We start from the raw sequence: 26,832 nt of genomic DNA on the forward strand, positions 1-26,832 counted from the left end.
CCTTACCTACCTTATCTCTTTCTAAGGCAATTAACATTTACTAGTGATGTGTTGTAACACCAGAGAAATTGTTTGGCATGTAAGGGAGTAGGTTTTTAAGGTGGCAAACATGCAGTTAATTAGCCTGAAACACACTCATTAAGAAAATTGGCTCCATTCAATTAAGTGTGCATGACTAGGCCCTTTTCTTTCAAGAAGGTAGGTGTCCATAACTTGTCATTTTCTTCTTGATCTTCTCAATTACATTAGCAATGACATTTGAATTCCACAACATTTAATACATCTTACCTACCTTCTCTCTTTTTAAGGCAATCAACGTTTCACTAGTGATGTGTCATAATATTGGAGAAATGGTTTGGAAGGTAAGGGAGTAGGTTTTTGAGATGGCAGACATGCATTTGGTCAGTGTGATAGCTTGAAATACATTCATAAAGGAAATTGGCTCCATTCGATTAAGTGTGCATGACTTGTCTCTTTTCTTTCAAGAAGGTAGTTGTGCATAACTTGCCATTTTCTTCTCAATCTTCTCAATTATATTAACCATGACATTTGAATTTCACAACATTTAATAGGTGTTACCTACCTTTTCTCTTTTTAAGGCAATTAACGTTCCACTAGTGATGTGTTGTAACACTGGAGAAATGGTTTGAAATGTAAAGGAGTAGGTTTTTGAAGTGGCAGACATGCATTTGGTCAGTGTGTCAGCTTGAAACACATTCACCAAGGAAATTGGATCCATTCGATTAAGTATGCATGACTTGTCCCTTTTCTTTCAAAAAGGTAGGTGTGCATAACTTGTCATTTTCTTCTCGATTTTCTCAATTTCATTAGCCATGACATTTGAATTCCACAACACTTGATGCATCTTACCTACCTTCTCTTGTTTTAAGACAATTAACGTATGTTGTAACACTGGAGAAATGGTTTGGAATATAAAGGGGTAGGTTTTTGAGGTGGCAGGCATGCATTTGGTCAGTATGTCATCTTGAAACACATTCATTAAGGAAATTGGCTCCATTCGATTAAGTATGCATGACTTGTCCTTTTCTTCTTTTGATATTTTAAGTCACATAAGCCATGATAGCTTAGATTGCACATTTTATGTACCTTACTTGCCTTCTCTCTTTCGAAGATAATTAACATTAAACTAGTGATGTTGCATGACAATGGTCTCTAATGTAAAAAACAATCCCAAACAACTACAGGATAAGTCTAGTACATTATTATTTTAACTCACTTTTGTGTTATGAAGTTATTCTTGTTATGTTAACTCAAAAATATTTATCATCACTTATTTCTAAGGAATAAACTCTTCCATACCATTTTTTATTTCATTTCTAACACATATCATGTTATTTCATTACTTGGAGGAAACACAAAAGTCAATAGGCGACCCATTGGCAGCAAGAGTTTCGAACTCAACTCCCTCAACAATATAGGTTCCAACAAGAAAGGACAACGCATATGCTGGCCACAAAAAGACCCCAACAATATCTTTGGAGGGAAAGGAAAACAAATAAAATTGCCTCAAACAAGAACCTAATTTCCTAAGTAATCTTGCAATTTTTCATTACATGTCCCTTAATAAATCCAAGCTCCAAACTGAGCCAAAAGCCTTTGCCTTCAAAATACAAAACAAGGAAACACAGAATTTCAGAAAATACATTCTTCTACTAGCAAAAGCTTTTGATTTTATTTCTTTCATAGCTATTAACCATCTGCTCATGACCATGAGAAAAAGCATAGAACATTTATTTTTTGGGTAAAATGTCATCACTAGATTCATTACCACACAACAAGCAGAAATAAATCATAATAACCCTAAGGGTAGTACAATCAACTGGGAATCACGCTTCATGAAGCAGACTTCACTACTTTGAATCATTCCCTCCCTCTTACCTTGAGATCAAAACTTACTTAAAAGAAGGAAAATACAAGGCAAAAATAACAGTAATGAACTAGCAGGCTTATTCTTTTTTGGTATAGCATTCACCAAAAAACTACAATTAAGCCAAAAACCAAAAGAAAAGCTGTAGACCCACATACTCCCACTGCTTTCTAATTCTGAGTTCACCACACTCCATCTTATGAATGGAAGCTATTGGCTGTTTGTTCCTAATGATGATGAAGGGGCATACTTCTCCATGAGCTGGGTTATTTCAGTTTCATACTTCTTCTCCAGCTCAACCTCTTCCTTCCAGTACCTTTGCCTCAACTTTCGCTTCATGTATTCATGATCTCTATCCAGCTTATCCCTCTCGTCTACAAATTGTTCCATCTCTTTGTCCTGGAACTGTATGAATCTAGCAATTTCCTGCTGCCTATTGGCAAAACAACATTTCCAAATATTAAAAATCCATATGACTTAATTGTCAACAACTAAGTCTCTCTTACCAAGTCAGTCAAGTTTTTGTAAATAACTATCAAGCAATGTCATTGAGCTACAAGGTTATTGGCTCTTTGGCCTGGGTGACAAATTGGAACCTTTTGGTAATGTGGCCTAAGGAAACCTAGGGTACTTAACAAATCAAAACTTCAATTATTTTTTAGGATACCAATTAGCTATAGAGAAGGTCAAGTTTTTTTTTGGGGGGGGGGGGGGGGGGGAGGGGGGGGGCGTTAGGTCTAGGTAAGACATTGTTACCTAATTCTTAGATCCTCTATCTTAGATGAATTTGTCATCTTCACTTTCTCTCGCTCCTGCTGCTGTAATTGCTCAAAACTATCTTCCTTTGCATCTATAGCTTGTTGAATAGCTTTGATTTGATCCTTAAAAAATTGTTCTTGGGCCTCCATCTAGAAAAGAACACAATACATATTCAACATAAGTGAGGGAAAAATCAAATGGACAACCAAATATACTCTTTAATGAAGAACAATGAATGCTCTAACACAAAAGTTGATGCAACATAAAATACTAAAAATAATTGTGGGAAACAAATGTAATAGGGAAAAAATAAACATAGGAATCAACAACTAGAGTTACTTGGAATCAGACCAAGCAAGAAAAAGGAATCAAAATCTAGGAATCAACACTTGCTTGGAATCAACAACAAGTCATCAAAAAAATTCCAACACAAATTGTATTGATCAAGCATATAATCACAATACTGAACTTTGGGGCCTTTAAATAGAAGTCAAAAGTGTTTTTTATTTATTTATTTAAATTTTATTGATAATTCAATCGTTACAATATGGAGGAGTGAGGATTTGAACCATAGTTCTCCTTATAAAGGAGAGTAAGAAGTGCCACTAAGTTACAAAGTTCATAACAATAGGAATCCAAATTACGTCAAAGAAGGAACTAACTTTTTAACCAAATAAGGGAAGGAAACAAAATCTGAACCAAGTAGGCAAGGGAATAACTCTTAAAAAATTACATAAAAACAAAAAATTAAATTAAATTTCTAAATTAAATAAGTTCATTAAATCAATCAAGCTCAACTAGCAGTGGGCCTCTATCATCCAGCAATGGATTGGGGCCTATATTTTCTGTCTGCATTACTCCTCAGTCCTCACTATGATTAAAGATGAGATCACAATCATCAATTCAATTTAATCTAATTCTTCTAAATCTGTCTACTTTGAGTCACATGACTAATTAAAAAGTTATGAAATTTATTAGTAGTCACATGGCTAATTCAAATCTAACATGAAGACCTTCTCTCCTCTCCCTACGTGTGTGTATGTTAAAAATACTTATTATTCTAAAAAAAAAATTATCACTTTGATCCTCCATTACCTTGCCTTACAAAAAATATTACATAAACACACCTACTTAGAGACCATCATACAAAGAACAACCAAACCAAGGTTTTCACCCACACAAAACATTAGGTCCAAATGAACCTGGCAAAGGCAGTTTATTGGAAATCTTAGATGACTGTTATACTCAAATGCTAATTGCCTCGCTTCATCTTCTCTCCCACTTCCTCAAGGTGTCCATTCTACTATTAATACACCTCATCCAAACCATTACTCTGTCTCTAATCATTCCGTTACAAAGGTCATGAAGTCCACCCCCAAAAAACATACATACTATGCTAACTCATTCAATAATATTTTTCTACCATGATGCATGGACATTCAAACAAGAAGAAGAAATTAAGAAATATGAAGATTCATTAACAATTCAATATAACACAAATTATGTGCTATCCTATAATTATTTGGGATAAGAATAAAAGGAGATGTAAAAATTCCAGAACAAGTGAGTAAGCCAAAGTAAACATATATAGGAATATAGGATAATCAATAATTAGGAAAACAGATAGGAAAAGTGATTCAGATTAGATGGATGCTCATGTTTTAGAAGGAGAACAAACAGTTGATGGACTGCTAAACATGTTTCTGTAGAAGCAATGCTGCCCCTGGAAAATGATTTATAAACTCTGGCTTTCCTCAGAGATATGTATCTTATGGATTCACAAGTTTATATAAGAAAGTAGAGGTAATAATTTATAAATTGCATTTAGATACAGTAGCAAGATGGTGGCTACCATAAATTAAGTTATGTCATCCCCTAAACAAAAAAAATGGCAAAGAATAATGTGAAAGTAATCTAACTTCAATATAGTGCCTTTGAGAGAAATAAGGAACCCAGAAGAGTGTCCAAGTCATAAAGAAATATATCATATGCATGAGAATACATGATATATGAAGAGGTTAATCTGTGGTTTTATAAGATTTAAAAATGTATTATAAGCATCTGAGGTTTTAAAGTGGCCACCTTGAATGTCCATACCAGAAAAGTTCATCACAGCAATGTTAAGCAATAAAATGTGCCAAAATACTTCTAGAAATAAGAAAAAATAATAAACTCCCTGATCCAAAACATTATCTCCTCTTTGTTCTCCTCACGCTGTAATTTAGTTCGCTCTCTGACAATACGATTTTCCTCTGTTGCTCTGCGCAACTTCTCACTGACTTGAGATAAAGTAGCTGCCAAAGTTTGTGAATGCTTCTTCTCTTTAGCAACCCTCTCTTTAAACCAGTTAATCTGCTGTTTATCATCATTTATATCCTTTATCTTGCTCTCAACCATCTCTTGGTATGATCTCATCTCAAATTTCAAGTTGGACCTACCTAAGCAATTGCACAGCTTTTTAAATACAGCATGCTTATGAGTCTATATATCCTCCAAGAACAATTTAAGATACAGTTAATTTTAGGAGTAAATAAGAAAGACTAATGAAGAAAAAAGGTCACTTGTTTTTGGAGCAAGAAAGTGTGTTTGAATGTACTTTAAAATAAAAATATGCTCCCCCCCCCCCCAGGGGGGGGGGGGGGGGGGGGTTTTAGGTCTAGGTAAGACATTGTTACCTGATTCTTAGATCCTCTATCTTAGATGAATTTGTCATCTTCACTTTCTCTCGCTCCTGCTGCTGTAATTGCTCAAAACTATCTTCCTTTGCATCTATAGCTTGTTGAATAACTTTGATTTGATCCTTAAAAAATTGTTCTTGGGCCTCCATCTAGAAAAGAACACAATACATATTCAACATCAGTGAGGGAAAAATCAAATGGACAACCAAATATACTCTTTAATGAAGAACAATGAATGCTCTAACACAAAAGTTGATGCAACATAAAATACTAAAAATAATTGTGGGAAACAAATGTAATAGGGAAAAAATAAACATAGGAATCAACAACTAGAGTTACTTGGAATCAGACCAAGCAAGAAAAAGGAATCAAAATCTAGGAATCAACACTTGCTTGGAATCAACAACGAGTCATCAAAAAAATTCCAACACAAATTGTATTGATCAAGCATATAATCACAATACTGAACTTTGGGGCCTTTAAATAAAAGTCAAAAGTTTTATTTATTTATTTATTTAAATTTTATTGATAATTCAATCGTTACAATAATGGAGGAGTGAGGATTTGAACCATAGTTCTCCTTATAAAGGAGAGCAAGAAATGCCACTAAGTTACAAAGTTCATAACAATAGGAATCCAAATTACATCAAAGAAGGAACTAACTTTTTAACCAAATAAGGGAAGGAAACAAAATCTGAACCAAGTAGGCAAGGGAATAACTCTTAAAAAATTACATAAAAACAAATAAAAAAATTAAATTTCTAAATTAAATAAGTTCATTAAATCAATCAGGCTCAACTGGCAGTGGGCCTCCATCATCCAGCAATGGATTGGGGCCTATATTTTCTGTCTGCATTACTCCTCAGTCCTCACTATGATTAAAGATGAGATCACAACCATCAATTCAATTTAATCTAATTCTTCTAAATCTGTCTCCTTTGAGTCACATGACTAATTAAAAAGTTATGAAATTTATTAGTGGTCACATGGCTAATTCAAATCTAACATGAAGACCTTCTCCCCTCTCCCTACGTGTGTGTATGTTAAAAATACTTATTATTCTAAAAAAAAAATTATCACTTTGATCCTCCATTACCTTACCTTACAAAAAATATTACATAAACACACCTACTTAGAGACCATCATACAAAGAACAACCAAACCGAGGTTTTCACCCACACAAAACATTAGGTCCAAATGAACCTGGCAACGGCAGTTTATTGGAAATCTTAGATGACTGTTATACACAAATGCTAATTACCTCGCTTCATCTTCTCTCCCACTTCCTCAAGGTGTCCATTCTACTATTAATACACCTCATCCAAACCATTACCCTGTCTCTAATCATTCCGTTACAAAGGTCATGAAGTCCACCCCCAAAAAAACATACATACTATGCTAACTCATTCAATAATATTTTTCTACCATGATGCATGGACATTCAAACAAGAAGAAGAAATTAAGAAATATGAAGATTCATTAACAATTCAGTATAACACAAATTATGTGCTATCCTATAATTATTTGGGATAAGAATAAAAGGAGATGTAAAAATTCCAGAACAAGTGAGTAAGCCAAAGTAAACATATATAGGAATATAGGATAATCAATAATTAGGAAAACAAATAGGAAAAGTGATTCAGATTAGATGGATGCTCATGTTTTAGAAGGAGAACAAACAGTTGATGGACTGCTAAACATGTTTCTGTAGAAGCAATGCTGCCCCTGGAAAATGATTTATGAACTCTGGCTTTCCTCAAAGATATGTATCTTGTGGATTCACAAGTTTATATAAGAAAGTAGAGGTAATAATTTATAAATTGCATTTAGATACAGTAGCAAGATGGTGGCTACCATAAATTAAATTATGTCATCCCCTAGACAAAAAAATGGCAAAGAATAATGTGAAAGTAATCTAACTTCAATAAAGTGCCTTTGAGAGAAATAAGGAACCCAGAAGAGTGTCCAAGTCATAAAGAAATATATCATATGCATGAGAATACATGATATATGAAGAGGTTAATCCGTGGTTTTATAAGATTTAAAAATGTATTATAAGCATCTGAGGTTTCAAAGTGGCCACCTTGAATGTCCATACCAAAAAAGTTCATCACAGCAATGTTAAGCAATAAAATGTGCCAAAATACTTCTAGAAATAAGAAAAAATAATAAACTCCCTAATCCAAAACATTACCTCCTCTTTGTTCTCCTCATGCTGTAATTTAATTCGCTCTCTAACAATACGATTTTCCTCTGTTGCTCTGCGCAACTTCTCACTGACTTGAGATAGAGTAGCTGCCAGAGTTTGTGAATGCTTCTTCTCTTTAGCAACCCTCTCTTTAAACCAGTTAATCTGCTGTTTATCATCATTTATATCCTTTATCTTGCTCTCAACCTTCTCTTGGTATGATCTCATCTCAAATTTCAAGCTGGACCTACCTAAGCAATTGCACAGCTTTTTAAATACAGCATGCTTATGAGTCTATATATCCTCCAAGAACAATTTAAGATATAGTTAATTTTAGGAATAAATAAGAAAGACTAATGAAGAAAAAAGGTCACTTGTTTTTGGAGCAAGAAAGTGTGTTTGAATGTACTTTAAAATAAAAATATGCTGGGGGGGGGGGGGGGAACAAAAATGAAGAAGAAGAGAAAGCATATTATGACTACAATGCACATTAGTGATAGGAAAATTAAATAAAGAAAAAATAGTTTAAGCATTCATATCATAAGCATAGAGTAGAATATGACAGCACCTTATTGTTGTCATCCAGCTGATATCTTGTGTTCATTATGACAACCATTGGGGGCCATACGATTTCATGATCATTAACCTTTGCATCTAGGCCTTCCCATTTACCATATGCTTCACTAGATAGTGTCAATGAAGTTCCCCTCCTTTGCAACTCCTGATCCACAATTTCGACAAACTTCCTGTGAAGCTTTACTCTTCTTGCTTGCTTGTTCCTGGCATGATGCATTAAGGGCTGCAGGCCTCGATACCAGTCAATGGCACCAGAAGCCCCTTTGCATGCTGGGCAGTGCCACTGCCTTGAGGGTGAATTAATCTCCTCAGTAGGCAGTTTATCCATAGACTCAAAGAATGTAACAAACCACTTGCTTTTCTTGAGTGTCTCATAGCTCACTTCACTTGAATCTAAATCAGAGTCATAATTTGAGAGATCATCATCACTATCACAAACAATCTCTGAGTGATCACTATCATTCTTCTCATCATCAACACAGTGGGAGTTTGAGATGATTTCATCATTCAACGGGCCATTTTTTGAGTCACTAGATTGAGTGTGATCAGCTCCAGCAGACCAAAATGGTCCTTGCTGTAGGGGTGGAGATACTACAGGTTGTTGGCCAATGTAATTATTTTGCCAAGGACCCTTAGACTGTTGGATCCAAGCATTTACTCTATCATTGGAATTCTTAAGATCAGCATTTTGTGTCTGCATAGAATTCTGAGGAAACCAGGGTCTTCCAGCACTGTTATGTGACTCTCGCGGGGTTACATTGCAGTCACTAGCTTTTGAATTTAGATTGATGTTTGCTATATGATGATTCAATTGGTTAACCTGAGGATGAGATCTTTTATATACACTTGAGAGCTTGGGAAATGGGTCGGTATTATCAGCCATCAGAGGATTTCCACTTGCCTTCTCCGGAACTTATCGTTGTATGAATTTCTGTTTGTGTATAATTGTTTCAAATACAAAATTCTGCAAATTGTTGAATATTTAAAGAAAAAAGTACATGACTGCTGCAGTCACTAGTTCAACCAAGCAAAGGCAGTGTACTAAGTTTGTGATATGAGAAATATGAAATACCATATGGTTCAAGATATGTGATTCTAATTCGTATGTACATGATAGATTATTCTTAAAGATTAACAACCTACCAAGACTACTAATTGAAAATTCCTTTATCAGCTTTTAACAAGATGCCATGGGTGAAATAGTCAATAAAGTACTCTCATTTGTTTCATTTGTCAATGCTACACACACTAGCAGTACTCTAATCTAAATTACTAACACACAACTTGATAGGCAAACCAATGGCCTGTGGCCAATTTTAGACAATGATGACCTTGTAAATTCTTAACATGTGAAGAAATAGAGCAGTACACTACTAAGAAAGAACTTGTCTTCTGGAAAATAAAGGTAACTGAGCACATAAAAATCCAAGGAAAACCATGTATATGATAAACAGAGCCGATGACTGTCATTTAAAACTTCAATCAAAATGATTATGAATTTGGGCATGACATTTGAGGTGACCTAATAGAATCAAATTTTAGATCCTAACAACTTTGGTATTAGTTTTAAAAAAGTTTTGTTGATCAAATTCCAAAAAGGAGCTATATTGAAACTTGGGATATTGATTTCACAATTTAAAGATGGAAATAACTATGGCAGCATGTAGGCTAATTAGAGAAGATTGGACAAAAAGAGAGGAAAGCTTGATGTATCAATTATCATACAAAGAGATGCATCCTCCTAAATAACTAGCAGCAGATGGCTTGAGTAATTAAATTTGTGACAAACTTTGTCTGAGATGTCAAAGACTCAATTGGGACTTCAAATTTTAGTCTATTAGAATGGCGACTCAATATCATAGCCTATAAAGAACACATATTTGTACAAGGTTGAAATGAAAATGAGATTCCTTATAATGCATCTAACAATCTAATTGCAAACAAGAGTTTCAATGCAATTAAGTTGCAGGTCACAACATTAACAAAAAAACATAAAATAAAGCTTAGCAATTTCTAGCATCAAGTTGTTGTGGCAAGTTAATCAACTCGTGAAGAACAGATTATACCATCTCTATCTGGGTTCAATGTAATCCCTGTTTTTTTCTTCAATGGATCAATGTATAAAAAAAAGATGCAAACTTTATAAAGCAGCATTTGAAATTGCCAAACAAAGGACTGAAAATCATCAATGGGACAATGTAACCTAGTGAGAGAGAGAGAGAGAGAGAGAGAGAGAGAGAGAGAGAGAGAGAGATATTAAAAGCATACCAAAGAGAAACATAGGAAGTACATGTAGTGAGAGGATGTGACAATGACATTAATGCAAGTACATGGAAAACAAAAGTTACTATTAAAGCATTGATAGAAATTGCACACAAAGCAACCAGAACCATTCATATATCATCAAAACATTATCCACCCTTTTGAAAGCTCGAATTTCCCATGCAAGCAAACAACTTTTTCCTTCCACAAATCATGAAAGTGACATATATCATATACATATACATAGCCAAGAACAATGACACAAGTTAATGATAATGCAATTAGTATAAGCATGCAAAAAGAGATTGAGAAAATGGAATGGAAGAGTGGATGACGATAATACCAATACCAATATCAATGGGTGTTGACTGCTGAATTGGGTATTGAATTTGAGCTGGCAGGAAAAAGAAGCAGTGTGTTACGTACGTAGAGAATGGCAATCGCTTGAAAGTGCAACGTACTAGCACTCTGGCCTCTGGGGACACTACTCTATGCCAATGGTTTTTTTTTTTTTTTTTTAGAGAGAGAGAGAGAGAGAGAGAGAGAGAGAGAGAGAGAGAGAGATATTAAAAGCATACCAAAGAGAAACATAGGAAGTACATGTAGTGAGAGGATGTGACAATGACATTAATGCAAGTACATGGAAAACAAAAGTTACTATTAAAGCATTGATAGAAATTGCACACAAAGCAACCAGAACCATTCATATATCATCAAAACATTATCCACCCTTTTGAAAGCTCGAATTTCCCATGCAAGCAAACAACTTTTTCCTTCCACAAATCATGAAAGTGACATATATCATATACATATACATAGCCAAGAACAATGACACAAGTTAATGATAATGCAATTAGTATAAGCATGCAAAAAGAGATTGAGAAAATGGAATGGAAGAGTGGATGACGATAATACCAATACCAATATCAATGGGTGTTGACTGCTGAATTGGGTATTGAATTTGAGCTGGCAGGAAAAAGAAGCAGTGTGTTACGTACGTAGAGAATGGCAATCGCTTGAAAGTGCAACGTACTAGCACTCTGGCCTCTGGGGACACTACTCTATGCCAATGGTTTTTTTTTTTTTTTTTTGTGGACCCCACCAGGATAAGGTGCTATACTACTGCCTCGGTTCAACGCAGAACTACACAGCACACCAAAAACTAAGTTTGCTAGGGTAATTTTATTTTATATTCTTCAGTTAAATAGAATTTTGTGTTTCCCAAAAAAAAAATAGAATATTGTGTTTGCATTGGTCAATAAGTCAGATGTGGGATACACATGCGACTTAAGCCCGCAGCCCACCCGTGCACGTAGCCCACAACACGTGTACATGGGGCGAGGGATCAACCCTTATTTTTTAGAAACAAATACACACATATAAGAGAGAGAGAATGAGATTGCAGAATTCAATCATTGGATTTTGTAATTTGTGGGGTCACTATTTATATCTTGCGAGGAGTGAGAGACTTGTTGAGAACAGGGTAAATGGGTGCACACAACAAACAAGGTCATGCATCGATTAACTGATCTCAATGTCAACACAATTTACTGTGGGTTGGTTAGAAAATCTGCCGAAGACCAAAAATGAGTCATATAAGGGAAAAAAATTCTTAATCTTCCAAAGAACCACCGATAAGCCTATGACCTTATCCCTAGTTGAACCTTGGACTAATTCAAACCCTAATTATGGCCTGACTCTCGAATAATTCAAATTATAGTAAGGGAGGAAGAGGTGAGGTTTGAACCACATATATTGAGACACCACAAAAGATAACATTAACACTAAACTATCACTTGAACCCCAAAAAGATGGATATATTGTTTATACTAAACTTTTCCACTGTAATTGTGTGGTTGAATTTAATTTGAGAGACTAAGGGCTAAGACACAATGGTTAAGGAATTGTATATAAGACATAACACTTAAAGGGTTTATACAATTGTAGGTGTTTTATTAGATAATAAATCATACAAACTGAATTGAATTGTCTTTTAAAAAAGATAATACATCAATGCAGATACAAAAGGTGTTTCTTTTTCCAATGATAATAATTAAATTCAACTATGTGCTTCAATTTGCCAATTTCGCCACATAGTTGAATTTAAATAGAAAACCCTAAAAGTATATAGTTGAAATAAATAAAAACACTTAAAATAAGTGTCTAAATTTTGCACTGTAATAAGCAATTAATTTAGCACCATAGCTTCTATTATTATTATTATTATTATTAAGGGGAAATAGGGAAAATGGTGAGATAGATTATGTTATGAATATGACCCTAACAACAAGATTTAAATAGTTTCAAATAGTGCTCTCTTAAACAAGTTCAGCGACAGATAGTCATTACTTTGTGTTTTTGCTGTTATTTTATTTATTGTTAACGAGAAGGATGACTTTAAATTGTTTGCGTTGCTTTTATATTCAGTTTTAGCGACCCGAGAAACACAAAAATTAAAGTGCCAAAAAGAAGAAGTCAAAAGGTGAAAGAGATGGATCTAAAACAAATCAGCAACAACAACAGCCTGAATAGGTCAAAAGAGTACAGTGTGAGTCAAAAAACAAAAACAGAAAACAAAGGCCATAGTTTAATAATGTGTTTTTAATTTTTAAACAACATTATACATATTTTTATACACTTTTTTATCTATATGTATTTTTAAAAAATATAAACAATATTACTAGAACAATGTTACCAAACGGCCCCTAACTATGTTTATTAGTTTATACCTAAAAATGAGTAGTTAATAAAATAAAATAAAATAAACTTCAATAACTAGTTTAAGCTTATATTCATCTATTTGTCACCAATAATTTTCACCAGCTCATCATAGAGAGTCTTCAACTATGCTAGAATTTTTGTCGTTAACAGAGGTTGATTTGAACAATGTTAAAGATCATATCGTTTTGATTTGAAAACAAGGCTCTAAAACCAAAGCTCTCTCTCTCTTTTTCTCTTTTTCTTTTTTTAGAGAAAATAAAACCAAAGCTTTTTTTTTTTCTTTTTCTTTTTTTAGAGAAAATAAAACCAAAGCTTTCTTGTGTCCTAGAGATGAGGACCTTATGTGAAATGTAAACAGTGGGTGGGAGTGCAACCCTCGAACTTCTAAAGTAAAAATTACATTTGGATTGAGCCAATATATAGGATTGGGTAAAGAAAGCAGGAAATTATCTTATACGTCCATTCTATGGACCGGGCACATATGATACTTTTTTTTGTATTAATAAGAAGCTTAACCGATTGAGTTTTGTGGATATGATCAAGGAGGAGGGGTGGAGAAAGAAGAGATAGAATGGAAGATGAATTTTTAAAATAACAATTCATCTGAGGGAATTTGTAAATGGCATTTATACCCCTAGCTAAAAATCATTTGTAGTAAATAATAAATCATCTTCTTAGGATAGAATTTTAAATTTAATCATGTGCACAAATTCTTCTTATAAATCTCTACCCAAATACACCATAGAATTAATATTTGTTGTCACACATTTCTACATAATAATATCACACTACAAGAAAAACTAATTTTTTATTCAAAAAAAGAAAAAGAAAAACTAATTTTAGCTAAAATAATATGTTGTAGCGAAAAACATTTTTTGTGTCAACCAAATAGTTGAAGCAGAGTGATGCGGCAAATCATGACACCTAATATTTGGGAATAAACTAATATGATCATCAAAACAAAAAATTAAAACTTGAGTTTAAAAATAGAATGATATAGATTAAAACCTGTAAAGCGTTTGTTGATTATAGAAAAAATTGAAACAAATGAAAAACATGGTAAAAGAAAGTGCATCTCAATGTAACTTTACCTAGAATAAAGAGATCTACCAATTTACGAGGTAAAAATCACGAAAAATGCAAAATATAATAATTTCACTTATGATAGGTTACAACATCTAAAATGCATGTTGATATATGACAAAATTGAAAATCTAATTGAAAATCAAATGAAAATCAAAAGAAAGTGTATCTCAATGTGAATTCACCTTAATTAGATTAATAGATTAACATATTTAGCAAAGAAATCGTGAAAATACAAAATATAGTAATTTCACGGTGATTTCAATTGGGATTAATTACAGCCTTTGAGATGCATATTGATTTAGGACAAAATTGAAATCAAATGAAAAAAATATGGTATAAAAAACGATCGACCAATTTATGAGCATAAGAGCTATAGAAACGCCAAATATGTATGAAATTTCACTGTAATTTGACATTGGGTAGATTACAACTATTGAAATGCATGATAATTTAAGACGATTGAAAATTAAATGAAAAATACAGTAAAAAGAATGTGCATTTCATTATAAGTTCACCTTGAATAGAAAGATCGACATATCTATGAGCATAAAAATTGTGTAAATGCAAAATATGGTAATTTCACTACGATTTTTCCTTGGATTGATTACAACCTTTGTTATGCATGTTGATTTAACATAATTTGAAAATTGAATGAAAATACGGTAAAAAGAAAGTGCATCCCACTATAATTTTACCTCAGATAGATAAATCACTCTTTTACGAGCATAAAAATTGCAGAAGATCAAAGATGAAGAAGATGCAAATTTCCTAATTTTTGAGGTATAGAAAGGGGGTAAGTGTGTTTGGGAGGTTAGGAATAAAGAGAACACAACCTCGAACTCCTTAAATTGAAAAATACATCCAGATTTAGGAAGAAAAAAAATTAGAACGTGGCGTTTAACTAGGGTTCCACTTGTTTCGGTATAAGATGTTTTCTATCGAAGCTGAAATCATTTTCAAGAAAATTCATTTGTTTTCCGGTGCTTGGTTGTATTCCTTAAAATACTCTGAAAAACATTTTTCTGGAATTTCCCAATTATGAAAATTCTATATTTTTATATAGATATGAAATAAAAACTTTGATTCACTACTTTAAAAATATTAATACCAAACAACTAAATTCAACTTTAAAAGAAACACAAGCAAAATAAAAAACATAAAAAATATTATACTAATATGCATAATCAAAATAAGAGATCTAAGATTCAATCTATTCGCTTATACTGAAAACCGATTAGTATCTTAATTTGATAATAAAAGATATATTATCTGAAGTAGATACGATAGGTTAAAACTCTCTAAAAAAAAGTGCAATTGCAAATAAATAAATAAAACAATCAATAAAAACTACCAACTAAACTTACACATTCACATGCATAGTTACAAACACTTGAAACTTCCATAATGATACTTGAAAGTTGTTTTTTGTGCAACTTTTAGGCAATTTCGGATGTTTTTAAGGTATATTGTGGTCATTTTGAAGGTTTAACAAGTATTGTAATCATATTAGAGGTTTAGAAGGTATTTTGATTATTTTGTAGGTTATGTGGTATTTCGGTCATTTTAAAGGTTTGGTATTTTGGAGGTTTTATGTTTATTTAGATCATTTTGAAGAGTTTAGGGATATTTATGTCATATTATGGATTTTTAGAGTATTTTGGTAATTTTTGAGGTTTTTAAATGGTTTTTTTGTCTGTTTGACGGTCTTGAAAGGTATTTTAGTTATTTTGAATGTTTTAAGAGAGTTTTGACAATTCGAAGGTTATTTTGATGATTTGAAATTTTTTAATATATTTCTTTCATTTTTTAAGTTTCTGTTATTTATCCTAAAGTTGAAAATGTTTTAGCCTTTTAGGCTCTTAAAAAGCGTAAACCTCATGCATAAAATATTTGCAGTCTCAAAGAGAGAATTCCTCTTGGTCAACAACAAATGATTTATGTTTTATGTTTTACTTAGTTTTTTCAGCCATCCTACGCACCCAAAAATTAGGAAAAGATTTTCTGAAAAATATATTACACTAAAAATACAAAGCTTAAAACTACACATCTATTCCTCTAAAACGAAAAGCTAAGAGCATTCTTGAATTCCTACAATTTCAATTTGGCCTGGTGTGGGTCATTCCTTTCTTTTTTTTTTGTTAATTTTTTAGATAATTTTGATAGTTGGGGGAAGGGGTTTGTACTCAAGATGTATTTATTAAAAACACCAGGAGGTATTCGTCATTTGAGTTACAAATCTTTCAATCATGGAGTCCGTCATTTAAGGCTTTTAAGTTTGAACTTTCTCTCAACTTTAATTTTTATATATTTTTATAGTCTAAATTATATATATATATATATATATATATATATAGAAATAATTTTGAAATGCTTGATTAATTAACTAACCAATTTTTTTTTTCAATTAAATTAAGTCTATGTATTACTTAAAGAGGCAGCACCCTCACATCTCTCAAATCCCATTCTCTAATGCAGGAAATTAATCAACTAAGTTAATTGACACTAACATTTTTTAATCAAGTGCCTCTAATTTTCTTAAATAAAAAGAGTTCCTTAAAATTAACCATAACATTATTAATACATAATACCTTAAAATTTATCATCGCTTTTTAGTAAAGTTTGTGGTGTGATTTGCTCCAAAGTTAAGAAAATTAAAGTGGACACATAACACAAAATTAGATAATAATTAGAAAATAACGTATATTTATTTTGAATTCTAATTGCGTTTTGACTTTAATATAATATATATGATTAAGCTATCTATCAACAAAAAAAAAAAGTTAATCCTTAAGCTATAGAAGAACCCTAATTTCTTCTCTAAAAAAAAAGTCCTAATTACATCACTTAATATAAGTGATCTATTGATAAAGGGAAAATGTTTAATACATTCCTTTTTTGAGAGTTTCAACCTATTGCGTCTGCTTTTGATAATAATTCTTTATCATCAGACCAAGATACCAATCGGTTTCTGGTTTAGGTGAAAATTGAACCCTAGATATTTATTCAACCATCAGAGACTTTACCTATTAAGTTAATGGGACCTCACATGTTTAATACATTCCTAGTTATAAATACTCTACTCTTTTGCTATAAAAACTTTACCTAATAAGATTTTTTTTTTTCCAAAAAGTTACCTATTTTTGGAGAAATTTTTAATAAGTTACCTAATTAGGTTATACCCACATTTATGTTCTCTCTCTCTCTCTCTCTCTCTCTCTCTCTCTCTCTCCACATTTATTTAGAGTCTTGCCACATTTATGAGGATAAATCTTAATAGGATATGAAAGTTGATACTTTCTTAAATGGGTTGGATAACTACAAGGAAATCTTTGGAAGGTTCAGTCATTGGAAAATCCTATTTGGTCATGATATTCGCATAATGTCAGAAGATGGTTGTGTGTGTTGCCACCCAGTATTTCTTTTGGCATTTTCTTTTAGAAAAATAATTCTTAAAAGACTATGTTTGTTTTGGGAATTTAGAAATCTATGAACTTCAGATAACTTCATCATTAAAGTTTATCTCAAATATTCTTCTCAAAAAAAAAAAAAGTTTATCTTAATTATGAATGGTTTATCACCAACTACACTCTAATTTCTTTGCAAGGAGCTTCTGGAAATTTCTGTAATTACAATTAATTAGTAATTACCCCAATCTATGACTTCCCTAATAGTATTAATTAAGGGTAAAAATGATTTTTAGATTATCTTTTAGTTTCATTTAAATGAGTTCTTTATAAAATTATTGCCTCCTAGGCTTTTGCATTAGGGTGATATCATTTCATTCATTGTCTTCTATTATTCATATTAAGAAGTCTTCACCCGATTAGGATAAAAACATTTTGAAGAGGCCCTAAGTTTTAAAAGGCTGCAAAAAATAAGAGTTACAAACTATATCTACTACATCCCTAGCCTACATCGTGGCCAAAATCATCTAAGTTTTAATTGCTTACGCAACAACTTCTCCTTATTCTCCATTGGCAATCACCACAACCATCATAGTTTTCAGTAAAAATTTTCATGCATTCTGCTATAGCCTTTGTAAGCACTATTTTTACTGCCACAACTCACACAGCCTAAAATTAAACAACCTCCACCACTATATATACCAACACCTACACCATAATTGCCAATTTATTGTGTCCCTGAACCTCAACAATTCAGTCCACTTTCGGACTCACACCAAACAGGAGTAGACACCATTTACTGTTGTGTACATTCACCACAAACATATCTTTACTTGCAATTTTGGACCTAATTTTTTCCAGTTCTGTTTCTGCTAAGCATTTAACAAAATACTTATGTTTTGAGTGGCAAATTTATTTTGACAAAACTTCCACAACAGCAAATCTCTACAATCATTTGATCCCAATGAAGCTTAAGCCAATCATGGTGATGCAAGAGAAGGTAAGAGTAATATTGCCTTTCTACCTATCCTCATTGTATTAGCACCTACCATAAATTATAGAACTCTTGACTATTTCTCAAAAAGTGAATTTATTAAGTGTATCTAGTCTGTGTATTACATTTTCTTCTCACATCAAAATGAACTCTATATATGGAGAAGGTATATGATGCAACCATGATATGTAACATGTCTCTCACAACATGTGGATCCTCATGCTGGTGGGGCCCAAGTGTTGTGAGAGACCTCCAGCATACAGTGAATAATAATGGCACATCCTTTTAACAATATTTGGCTCCTTAGAATTATACATGAGACCTATATTTATGTGAAAAGAATGTATAAAACATCAGATAACGAAATAATTTCTCACAATATTATGTATTTGCTCTTACAAAAAAGTGGGTCTCAGGCATATAGATTAAAATTTACTTATAAGGAGATTTTGAATAATTTTATGCATATTACACTGTATATAGGAGACTTTCTCATCTTTAAGCACATTCAAATGGTCAACTAGTTGCAATAATTGGATGGAGGATTCAAATCATAAATGTTTCCGTTAGAAATATTATGAGATATCAGTTGAGCTACAACTCTTGACAACTATGTTTAACATATAGATAACCATCATACAGTTGTGATTTGTGAGTTCTACCGTATGTCTTCGTGATAAAAGAGTTACCATAGAAATAGAAGTGATGGTATCATTAGCTTCTAAAGCAATTGACACTATAGTCACACTTTTCCTTTTCTGATCGGGGAGCAGTAAAACTGTGAAGGGTTTTTATTATTATTATTATTTTAATATTAATTTCACTGATTACCATATAAAACTAATTGACTCTTTTGGCGTTGTCTGTCTTTCTTCCTTGAATTCAATATAAAATATTGTGCAGATTTTCTTTTCCCTTCTGTATTGATTTTTTTAGAAATTGTATTTTAGTTTAAAGAGGTATTTCAGATTACTGGCTTGACAGCTTAAGACAAATTTGAAATAAGCTCGAAGAAGAAATTGTTGAAATGGGAAAACGAGGGCCTTGTTTCCATTGTGGAATTGACGGTGAGTTCTCTTTTCTGTGATTTTTCTTAATTGAGAAGCTGCAATTTATGTTCCACAAATTCTGTCTTCCTTTTGATTTCTATTTACTATTCTATCACAAAATTTAAGTTTTAATTTCGAATAAATTTTCAAAATTTCACGTGGATTTATAATGTCTGATTATGCAGTCCATAGCTAGGTGATTTTTGTGTAGTCTCTATTTTTACACCCTTGAATAATTTTCTATTGAATGTGTTCTTGTTTTTATTCCTTTTTTTTATTTATTTATTTATAAATTCAATATACATAGTATCCTTATAATATTCATTTGGAAAAATGTGCATGACCATATATAAATAATTATCAAATTTCGAGTTTCGTAATTCAATTGGTATTTCTTGGTGTTTTTAATAGAATACATTCAAAGTTCAAATTTCTCATTCCCCAACTACCATATTATAAAAAATAATTATTACATTTTATAAATTGTTAAAATTATAATTTTTTAAATTGCTTACGCAACAACTTCTCCTTATTCTCCATTGGCAATCACCACAACCATCATAGTTTTCAGTAAAAATTTTCATGCATTCTGCTATAGCCTTTGTAAGCACTATTTTTACTGCCACAACTCACACAGCCTAAAATTAAACAACCTCCACCACTATATATACCAACACCTACACCATAATTGCCAATTTATTGTGTCCCTGAACCTCAACAATTCAGTCCACTTTCGGACTCACACCAAACAGGAGTAGACACCATTTACTGTTGTGTACATTCACCACAAACATATCTTTACTTACAATTTTGGACCTAATTTTTTCCAGTTCTGTTTCTGCTAAGTATTTAACAAAATACTTATGTTTTGAGCGTCAAATTTATTTTGACAAAACTTCCACAACAGCAAATCTCTACAATCATTTGATCCCAATGAAGCTTAAGCCAATCATGGTGATGCAAGAGAAGGTAAGAGTAATATTGCCTTTCTACCTATCCTCATTGTATTAGCACCTACCATAAATTATAGAACTCTTGACTATTTCTCAAAAAGTGAATTTATTAAGTGTATCTAGTCCGTGTATTACATTTTCTTCTCACATCAAAATGAACTCTATATATGGAGAAGGTATATAATGCAACCACGATATATAGCATGTCTCTCACAACATGCGAATCCTCATGTTAGTGGGGCCCACATATTGTGAGAGACCTCCAGCATACAGTGAATAATAATGGCATATCCTTTTAACAATATGTGGCTCCTTAGAACTATACATGAGACCTATATTTATGCGAAAAGATTGTATAAAATTAACATCGGATAACGAATCCCATCAACCAAAAAAAAAAACATCGGATAACGAAATAATTTCTCACAATATTCTGTATTTGCTCTTACAAAAAAGTGGGTCTCATGCATATAGATCCCCTGTACAGATTCAAATTTACTTATAAGGAGATTTTGAATAATTTTATGCATATTACACTGTATATAGGAGACTTTCTCATCTTTAAGCACGTTCAAATGGTCAACTAGTTGCAATAATTGGATGGAGGATTCAAATCATAAATGTTTCCGTTAGAAATATTATGAGATATCAGTTGAGGTACAACTCTTGACAACTATGTTTAACATAGATAACCATCATACAGTTGTGATTTGTGAGTTCTACCGTATGTCTTCGTGATAAAAGAGTTACCATAGAAATAGAAGTGATGGTATCATTAGCTTCTAAAGCAATTGACGCTATAGTCACACTTTTCCTTTTCTGATCGGGAAGCAGTAAAACTGTGAAGGGTTTTTATTATCATTATTATTTTAATGTTAATTTCACTGATTACCATATAAAACTAATTGACTCTTTTGGCGTTTTCTGTCCTTCTTCCTTGAATTCAATATAAAATATTGTGCAGATTTTCTTTTCTCTTCTGTATTGATTTTTTTAGAAATTGTATTATAGTTTAAAGAGGTATTTCAGATTACTGGCTTGACAGCTTAAGACAAATTTGAAATAAGCTCGAAGAAGAAATTGTTGAAATGGGAAAACGAGGGCCTTGTTTCCATTGTGGAATTGACGGTGAGTTCTCTTTTCTGTGATTTTTCTTAATTGAGAAGCTGCAATTTATGTTCCACAAATTCTTTCTTCCTTTTGATTTCTATTTACTATTCTATCACAAAATTTAAGTTTTAATTTCGAATAAATTTTCAAAATTTCACGTGGATTTATAATGTCTGATTATGCAGTCCATAGTTAGGTGATTTTTGTGTAGTCTCTATTTTTACACCATTGAATAATTTTCTATTGAATGTGTTCTTGTTTTTATTCCTTTTTTTATTTATTTATTTATAAATTCAATATACATAGTATCCTTATAATATTCATTTGGAAAAATGTGCATGACCATATATTAATAATTATCAAATTTCGAGTTTCATAATTCAATTGGTATTTCTTGATGTTTTTAATAGAATACATTCAAAGTTCAAATTTCTCATTCCCCAACTACCATATTATCAAAAATAATTATTACATTTTATAAATTGTTAAAATTATAATTTTTTGTATTATTAAATTATATAACAAAACATTAGTTTATAGATATAATAAATGACATTAAATTAACATGAAATTTAGCTTGCCTGTTAGGAACAAAAAGAAGAGGAATGCTAACGAGTGCCCTTAAGGCACTGGTTAATAATCCATTTAAAGAAAATCAAATTTGAAAATCAAATTTGTCGTAGTGATGTTTTAATAAAGTGTAAATCAAATAGAAATTTATTAAATAGTGGAACAGTAAAAAAGAATTACACTAAAAGTTTTATAAAATTCATGATACGAATCATAAATAGACCTCTAGAAGTCCTATAGCTCAAGGGAACAAAAAATTTATTATCTTGAGAACTTTTACTTATAATTAATGCTTGTCGAGATTTTTTTTTCTTTCTTTTTATGGATACAATAAGATTTGAATTTATGGTGTACTCTCTATGATGATCACTATTTATCATTAGCTTAAGGCACTTGATGTGGGTGAGATTTGAGTTCCTACCTCTTATTCAAAAATAAAAAATTTTACCAATTAAGTTAACTAGAACCTACTATACTCTTCTTCTTTTTTCTTTTTCCTTTTTTTTTTTTTTTCCTTTTTTTGAGTAAAAGAACTTACTATACTCAAGACCTTACTATTGGTGAAAGATAGATATATAAGCGAGAAGAAAGAATTAGTAAGAAAGGGTGTCTTTGAAATAAAAACTAATCATAATCTTGTAAGTTATAACTCACATTATGTGTGCAGAATTTTTTTTAAAAAAAAATTCTAGATTTATTAATTTTATGTGTTCAGGGTTTAATTATGTAACTGGTTGTTGTAAAATGTAAACTTAAACATTACCTGAAAGAAAATTTTCTAATTAATGTGAGTGAAGGGATTCAAGTGATAGTTTAAAGATAATAACATCTTTTGTGATGTCCCATATTTACAATTTGAACTCGACTACCTTTTCTTCTCTCACTATCTACTTATCTCTATCTCCCCCCCCAAAAACGAAACAAGCATGAGTGAATGAATATCAAATGTTCTAAAGACATGTTAAATAACAGCAACTATATTTCTGATACTCATGATAATTATTCTAAGCTTATAATCTTATAATGAATACTATTAAGTGGGTTCTCCTTAAATTATTGATTAGAAGGTAACAACTTAAAAAAATTACTAATAAACATAAAGTAACTATTTATGAAATAAACTGAATAATCAACTTGCAAGAATTTTAAGTTGTTGATGCTGGAAGAAAAGGATGAATTGAACACTTAATTTAAATATACAATTTTGCTGATAAATGATAAGAGATTTAGAAGTAAAAGATAGAGGATAGGACTTACAGAATCACTTATTTGAATAGGGAAATATATTCACTCAAGAATAGGGATTCACCAACCAATTGAAGCACTACTCACCCTTCCCAGGAAAATTTTCAAAACCTATACCAAAAAATAATTCAAATTCACTAGTCTTTCTCCTTCTCTCCACACAGACAAGACTTATATAGTGAGTAAACATCTAACAGAAAACATAGTATTTCGAAGTATTAAAAAAAAATGCTAAACTTCTTTCAAGGCAAAGTTCAACGCTTCAACTTACTAGGAGTCTAAAGACATCCCCCTAGACACCACCTTACTAAGCAACATAAATGCTAAACACGACCCCCACACACCATACAACCCATGAGACAATTTCCAAGACTAGTCAACAAGTAACCCTATTACCAAAAGGATTTTTTAAATGCAAAAGGAATTAAAGACTTATTAGTAACTTCAAGATATCAAAATCTTCAATATCATTAGAGACTTGCATCAATTGTTAAGTTGGTTCTATAAACAAATTAACTAATAGTTAAATATTTTAGTTGTAAAATATTTGTTGTTATTGAAAAAAACATACCATAGGATTGTCAGACAAGGATTGGTAATCAAGGGTTAGTAAAATATTCGTTAATGTTATTGGTAACAACTTTCTCATGTTAAACTATAATTAGCACCTGATGCACATTCATTTGCAGCTTTTTTTTTTTTTTTGGTTGATCCTTTTTCTTTTTTTCTTTTTTTTTTCTAGTTTAATAAGCTCGATGATCTCCCCCGAATAGATTTGGTTAATCTGTTTGTTTCAATCATCTATTATTCCTTTAGTTTTATTTTCCCTCTTGAGAAGAAGAAGAAACAAACACTGCACGCATGCGTGCGCGCGCGCGCACACAAACCTATATCATGACTGCTTTGTTGTTCACTCTATATAACTTTCTATATATTGATTACGAATAATGAAATTGAACAGACACTCCCCTTTGGCGAAATGGACCGCCTGAGAAGCCAGTGTTGTGCAATGCATGTGGATCAAGGTATAGGATAAGAGGAACTCTAGAGAACTACATCCCCAAGCATATCTTGAAGAAACCAAGAAAGTTTCTTAACATAGTTCACAATGAAGGCAATTTGAGTATGAAAGAAGATGGCTCAGGTCATGTCCCTGATTCAATTGTCTCTGAAGATGATACTGGCAATAAATCAACTTCAGATTCTCAGTCTGCAATAACATGGGGCTGCACCAAGTTAGAAAATGTGGATGATTCGGAAGATGAAATCCCAGGTTATCCATAAGTCTCTTTCAAAGTCTTAAGATATATCAATAATTGATCCTGTCCATTTTGTTTTGTTTTTTGTTTTTCCTTTCACTGCTACATGTATATAATTTCATTGCTATGCAATCGTACGTGATTGATAATGTGATAAAATCCCATCATAGATCTAATTGAACATTAGGCTACATAAAAAGACTAGAAGTTTGAATGTGACATCTGGATTGTATGGATTGTATTGTGTGATCTTGTGTTTAAGTAGTTATGTAGTGCGTTATAAATCCAACATGTACAAGGTCGATTTGAGTTTTATGTTATGAAAGTTTCAATTTTGACAATTATTTTTGAAGTAGGACGCAAGTATAGTTTAACCATTTTCAATGTGATACGTTAGGTTATATAGATTGGATTAGATAAATGTGTTGCATACATTTATACTGAGTCTTATTCTATAAAAAAAAAAAGTGGTTGAATTGGGCTATATATTAGTGATTATAATCATTTTTTTTATATAACTCAAATGTGACTAGTGATAAAACAGAAACCTTTGTCTATTTTCAAGTACCAAAAGTCCATTTAGTTGGAATGTCTTGAAAAGGTCAATAAGAATAATTTTAAACACTACTTATAAATGATTTTTGGGTCAAATTGCATCTCCTTTCCCACAAATAATGATCTAAATCAAGAAAGTATAAAATCATAGAATTGATGATCATAATCTGCAGGCAACTGCCAACAAAAATCATGGGTGAAAGTAAAACGTATTCCATCAAGGAAGAGGTCACTAATGACACACCGTAGTTTATCACCCATTGAGAGACTACAAAGAGATCTTTGCAATTTACAAAAACATCAAGGCCCATCTGAATCCCCAGAGGATGTTCTCATCTATAATTTAAACGGCCCAATATCTTCCCTTGAAATAGGCCTCGGAGGCATTCTTCTTAAACCACCCAAACATCATTCGGGTCAAGCAAGACCCTCATCAAAGTAAGTGATTTTTTTTTTCCTTTTATTGTATTTACTATTTATACATAATATGTTATTGTAATGTATAATTCCATAAAATGGTATAAAATGAAGATCTAGGATGCCTCAAACATTTTGATTTGAATATATGAAAGTGCTTAATGACCATTAACTCTTTTTTGGATGAAGTAACTAAAATTTATTTTACCAAGAAGGTTGCAAAAACATACCAAGTTAAACAATAGAAACCCCACAAACCGGCGCTGTGAGGAGAACCAACCCATCATCATCCTTACAAAAGATCCAAGAAGGAAGAGAGAAGATAGGTTGAACCCCATATCAAACAAAAAGAAGCCCAATGGGCAACATTATGGGCTAAAGAGTTACAAGAATGTGGGCTAAAACAAAAGGAAATATTGCAAAGATGCTGAAGGAGATTTCTAATGTCAGCAATAATTAGGCAAAATTTCCAGCAAATATCAAGGGATGGATTGTTGATGCAACCAATGTTTTGATGCCTATTGGTTGTTGAATTTATTAGAAAACCATAATCAACCTTTTCACAGTGCAGCTACTTTCTTGAAAAATCAAGTAGTACTGCATGCCCATATAAAATTTCCTTTCAAATAAAAATATACATTTCCATTTCTTTGTCTCTAAAAATGCATCACTAGTGCTATACAAAAATCATTTTTCTTTGTCTTTAAGTTGCTTCTACATAAATTTGTTGAATGTTTTATTAATTCCAGGTAAGAAGTCTAGAACTGCCATTGGAAAGTCATAGGATTGCTGAGAGCTCCAATTTCCCCTCCACTCTGAGCTCGATATTCCAAGCTAGAGAAGTCTGTCAAGTGTCAACAACAATAGACGATAATTCATGGTTGCTCTAACAAGAATTTCTATGATGACAACCAAAGTATTCAAACTCAATTCATAAGACCAACTTTACATATATATATATATATATGTGCATAACATACAAGCTTCAAATTATGATATCCATTTGAGATAGTGAAATAATCCGTCCAAATCTAAGACAATGTATTTCAAATAGCTCTGGAAATGATTTTATAGATGTTAGGATGGAAACTTAAGCTATGAGATAGAGAGCAATCTAG

The 26,832-nt window shown here is 31.9% G+C and overlaps 3 protein-coding genes across 4 annotated transcripts; 1 reads left to right on the top strand and 2 right to left on the bottom strand.

The window, feature by feature from the left end:
• Positions 1–1,731: 1,731 nt before the first annotated feature.
• On the bottom strand, positions 1,732–7,913 carry LOC111987075 (protein SUPPRESSOR OF GENE SILENCING 3). Its single transcript, XM_024018776.2, has 3 exons — positions 7,520–7,913; positions 5,323–5,474; positions 1,732–2,321 (listed from the first exon to the last, which is right to left on the bottom strand). Exons 1-3 carry the CDS (start codon positions 7,739–7,741, stop codon positions 2,099–2,101), a joined length of 597 nt encoding a protein of 198 aa, XP_023874544.2. The 5' UTR covers positions 7,742–7,913; the 3' UTR covers positions 1,732–2,098.
• Positions 7,914–8,051: 138 nt separating this feature from the next.
• Positions 8,052–14,975, bottom strand: LOC136067672 (protein SUPPRESSOR OF GENE SILENCING 3-like). Its single transcript, XM_065773853.1, has 2 exons — positions 14,854–14,975; positions 8,052–9,020 (listed from the first exon to the last, which is right to left on the bottom strand). The coding sequence occupies exon 2, from the start codon at positions 8,970–8,972 to the stop codon at positions 8,052–8,054; it is 921 nt and encodes a 306-aa protein (XP_065629925.1). The 5' UTR covers positions 8,973–9,020; positions 14,854–14,975.
• A 6,671-nt stretch (positions 14,976–21,646) lies between these two features.
• On the top strand, positions 21,647–24,867 carry LOC136067665 (GATA transcription factor 26-like). Of its 2 annotated transcripts, none has more exons than XM_065773846.1 (2): positions 21,647–21,686; positions 24,445–24,867. In XM_065773846.1, exons 1-2 carry the CDS (start codon positions 21,647–21,649, stop codon positions 24,765–24,767), a joined length of 363 nt encoding a protein of 120 aa, XP_065629918.1. In that variant the 3' UTR covers positions 24,768–24,867. The 2 variants fall into 2 exon arrangements, 1 of the variants encoding a protein (XP_065629918.1); XR_010629093.1 differs by lacking the exon at positions 21,647–21,686 and adding an exon at positions 24,006–24,088 and having other exon boundaries at positions 24,445–24,554.
• Positions 24,868–26,832: the final 1,965 nt, after the last annotated feature.

Source organism: Quercus suber, unplaced genomic scaffold (genome assembly GCF_002906115.3).
Source record: "Quercus suber isolate HL8 unplaced genomic scaffold, Cork oak 2.0 scaffold_81, whole genome shotgun sequence".
Lineage (NCBI taxonomy): Eukaryota > Viridiplantae > Streptophyta > Magnoliopsida > Fagales > Fagaceae > Quercus > Quercus suber.